The 2063-nt window shown below is 56.6% G+C and overlaps 1 protein-coding gene across 1 annotated transcript in view; it reads left to right on the top strand.

Annotated features, from left to right (window-relative positions):
- Positions 1 to 2063, top strand: part of MAB21L3 (mab-21 like 3) — a 17280-nt gene that overhangs the window by 12859 nt on the left and 2358 nt on the right. Inside the window, exons 4-5 of the mRNA XM_018575450.1 lie at positions 408 to 589; positions 852 to 1046. Coding sequence (XP_018430952.1) covers positions 408 to 589; positions 852 to 1046 — 377 coding nt within the window. The remainder of the gene's footprint in view (positions 1 to 407; positions 590 to 851; positions 1047 to 2063) is intronic.

Here is a 2063-nt window from a genome sequence, read left to right as displayed (position 1 = left end):
CTGTCCTCTCCGCCTGTCCTCTCCGCCTGTCCTCTCCGCCTGTCCTCTCCGCCTGTCCTCTCCGCCTGTCCTCTCCGCCTCGCCTGTCCTCTCTGTCTGTCTTCTGTCCTCTCTGCCTGTCCTCTCCGCCTGTCCTCTCCGCCTCGCCTGTCCTCTCTGTCTGTCTTCTGTCCTCTCTGCCTGTCCTCTCAGCCTGTTCTCCCCGCCTGTCTTCCCCGCCTGTCCTCTCCGCCTGTCCTCTCTCAGTCTATGTTGGTTTGTCCTCCCGTCCAGTATGTGTCCAAGGCTTCCATGGGGTCTCCTGGTGGCACCAATGATTGGCTCCCGTTCTCTTCTCTCGGATCATTGTACTTTCCTCGGTCCATCGTAGTCACCGCTGTCCATGTTCTGTCCCGTCTCTCCTATAGACCGGGTGAGTGTGATGGAGTCCGTGGGTCCCATCATCAGAGTGAACGTGGAGACTTCAATCCAGACGGTGGAAGTGGACTTGGTTCCGGTAGTGGAAAACCCGGGGAGTTGGCCCAGGACGGCCCACTGGCCTCGGTTCTTCAAGCGTTGGCCCTCCAAAGACAAAGCACGATGTGTAAAGGTAACGGGGCAACTGCAAACCTAACACTGGAGATATGTGTACAGACAATCAGCAGTGACAACCCTGAGATTGTACCCCTTGACCTTCCATCCTGGGGCTGGTGTCATAACTATCAGATGTTTTACCCCTGGGGGCTTTGATGGGGTAATTTCGGGTCATGGAGGAACGTTTCCCGTACACTTTGTACCCCTTCTGTCTCCTTTGACTTCCTCCTAAATCTTCATTTGACCCCTGACCTCTGACCCCTTCTTCCATCTTTCAGTCCTTCGGCTTTGACCTCATTGCTCGGACCAATTACCACTGGCAGTTGTCCTTCCTGCGTGCTGAGCGCCTCCTGCTGGAAGGGTTGGATGAGGACGGAGGGTGCCGCATGAAATGTTTGCGTGTTGTTCGGCAGTTGAAGGAGGACGTGTGGTGTCCTGGGAATCGCCCCGTCATCACGTCACAACATCTCCAGGTGAGGTGTAATGGTGTCACCCCCCGAGGTTGGGCAGATACCTTTCTAGTGTCATCCTGAGGACAGAGGGGCGGACCCCATGTGACTGAGCGCCGCCCTATCAGATCCATTTTGATTGGACGTGATTATCGCTTTGCATTCGGTTTCTGATCAGTCCCTATTATGATCAAGGTGCCCAAAAATGTGGGAGGAGACAGACTGAGGGTAGTGGGAGGAGACAAGCACAATATAGTGGGAGGAGACAGGCTCCATTTAGGGGGAGGAAACAGATGCTACATAGTGGGAGGAGACAGAGTCCATGTAGCGGGAGGAGACACCATATAGTGGGAGGACACCATGTAGTGGGTGATGTCACTATGTAGTGAGAGGAGGCAGACTCAACATAGTGGGAGGAGACACTCTATATAGTGGGTGGAGACAGACTCTATGTAGGAGGAGGAGACACTATGTAGTGGGAGGAGACACTCTATATAATGGGATTAGACACTATGAAGTGGGAGGAGTCACCATACAATAGTAGGACTCTACATAGTGGGAGGAGACAGACTATATAGTGGGAGGAGACACTCTATAGTGGGAGGAGACCAGGGCCGGCCTTAGGGGTGTGCGAGCAGTGCGGCCGCACAGGGCGCCATGGCAACAAGGGCGCCGTGCGGCCGACACAGCTCGTCCTGGGGGAGGCTTCTCTCCCCCTCACCGCTGGGCGCTGGCCATCCGATATGACAGCGCTCCCTCGTCCGCCCCCCCCTCAGGGGGGGGGCGCAGGAGGGAGCGCTGCCTGCTGTCAGGATGGCGGAGCGGTGGGGGGGAGAGAAGCCGCGCCCGCAGCTGTCAGGATGGCGGAGCGGGGAGGAGATCGGAGCCGCTGTCAGTTTCAGGATGACAGCGGCTCTCTGCGTGGCTGAGCGGGGGATGGGTGGATATCAGTGATACTTACCGGTCCTCCGTGTGAGAAGGACAAACACCGGAGCCATCGTCTGATCACTCCGGTGTTTGTAAATAACTGGGGACACGTAG

This window comes from Nanorana parkeri, unplaced genomic scaffold (assembly GCF_000935625.1).
Source record: "Nanorana parkeri isolate BGI_ZX_2015 unplaced genomic scaffold, ASM93562v1 scaffold3949, whole genome shotgun sequence".
NCBI classification, from domain to species: Eukaryota; Metazoa; Chordata; class Amphibia; order Anura; family Dicroglossidae; genus Nanorana; species Nanorana parkeri.
This window is presented reverse-complemented; position numbering and strand designations above follow the sequence as displayed.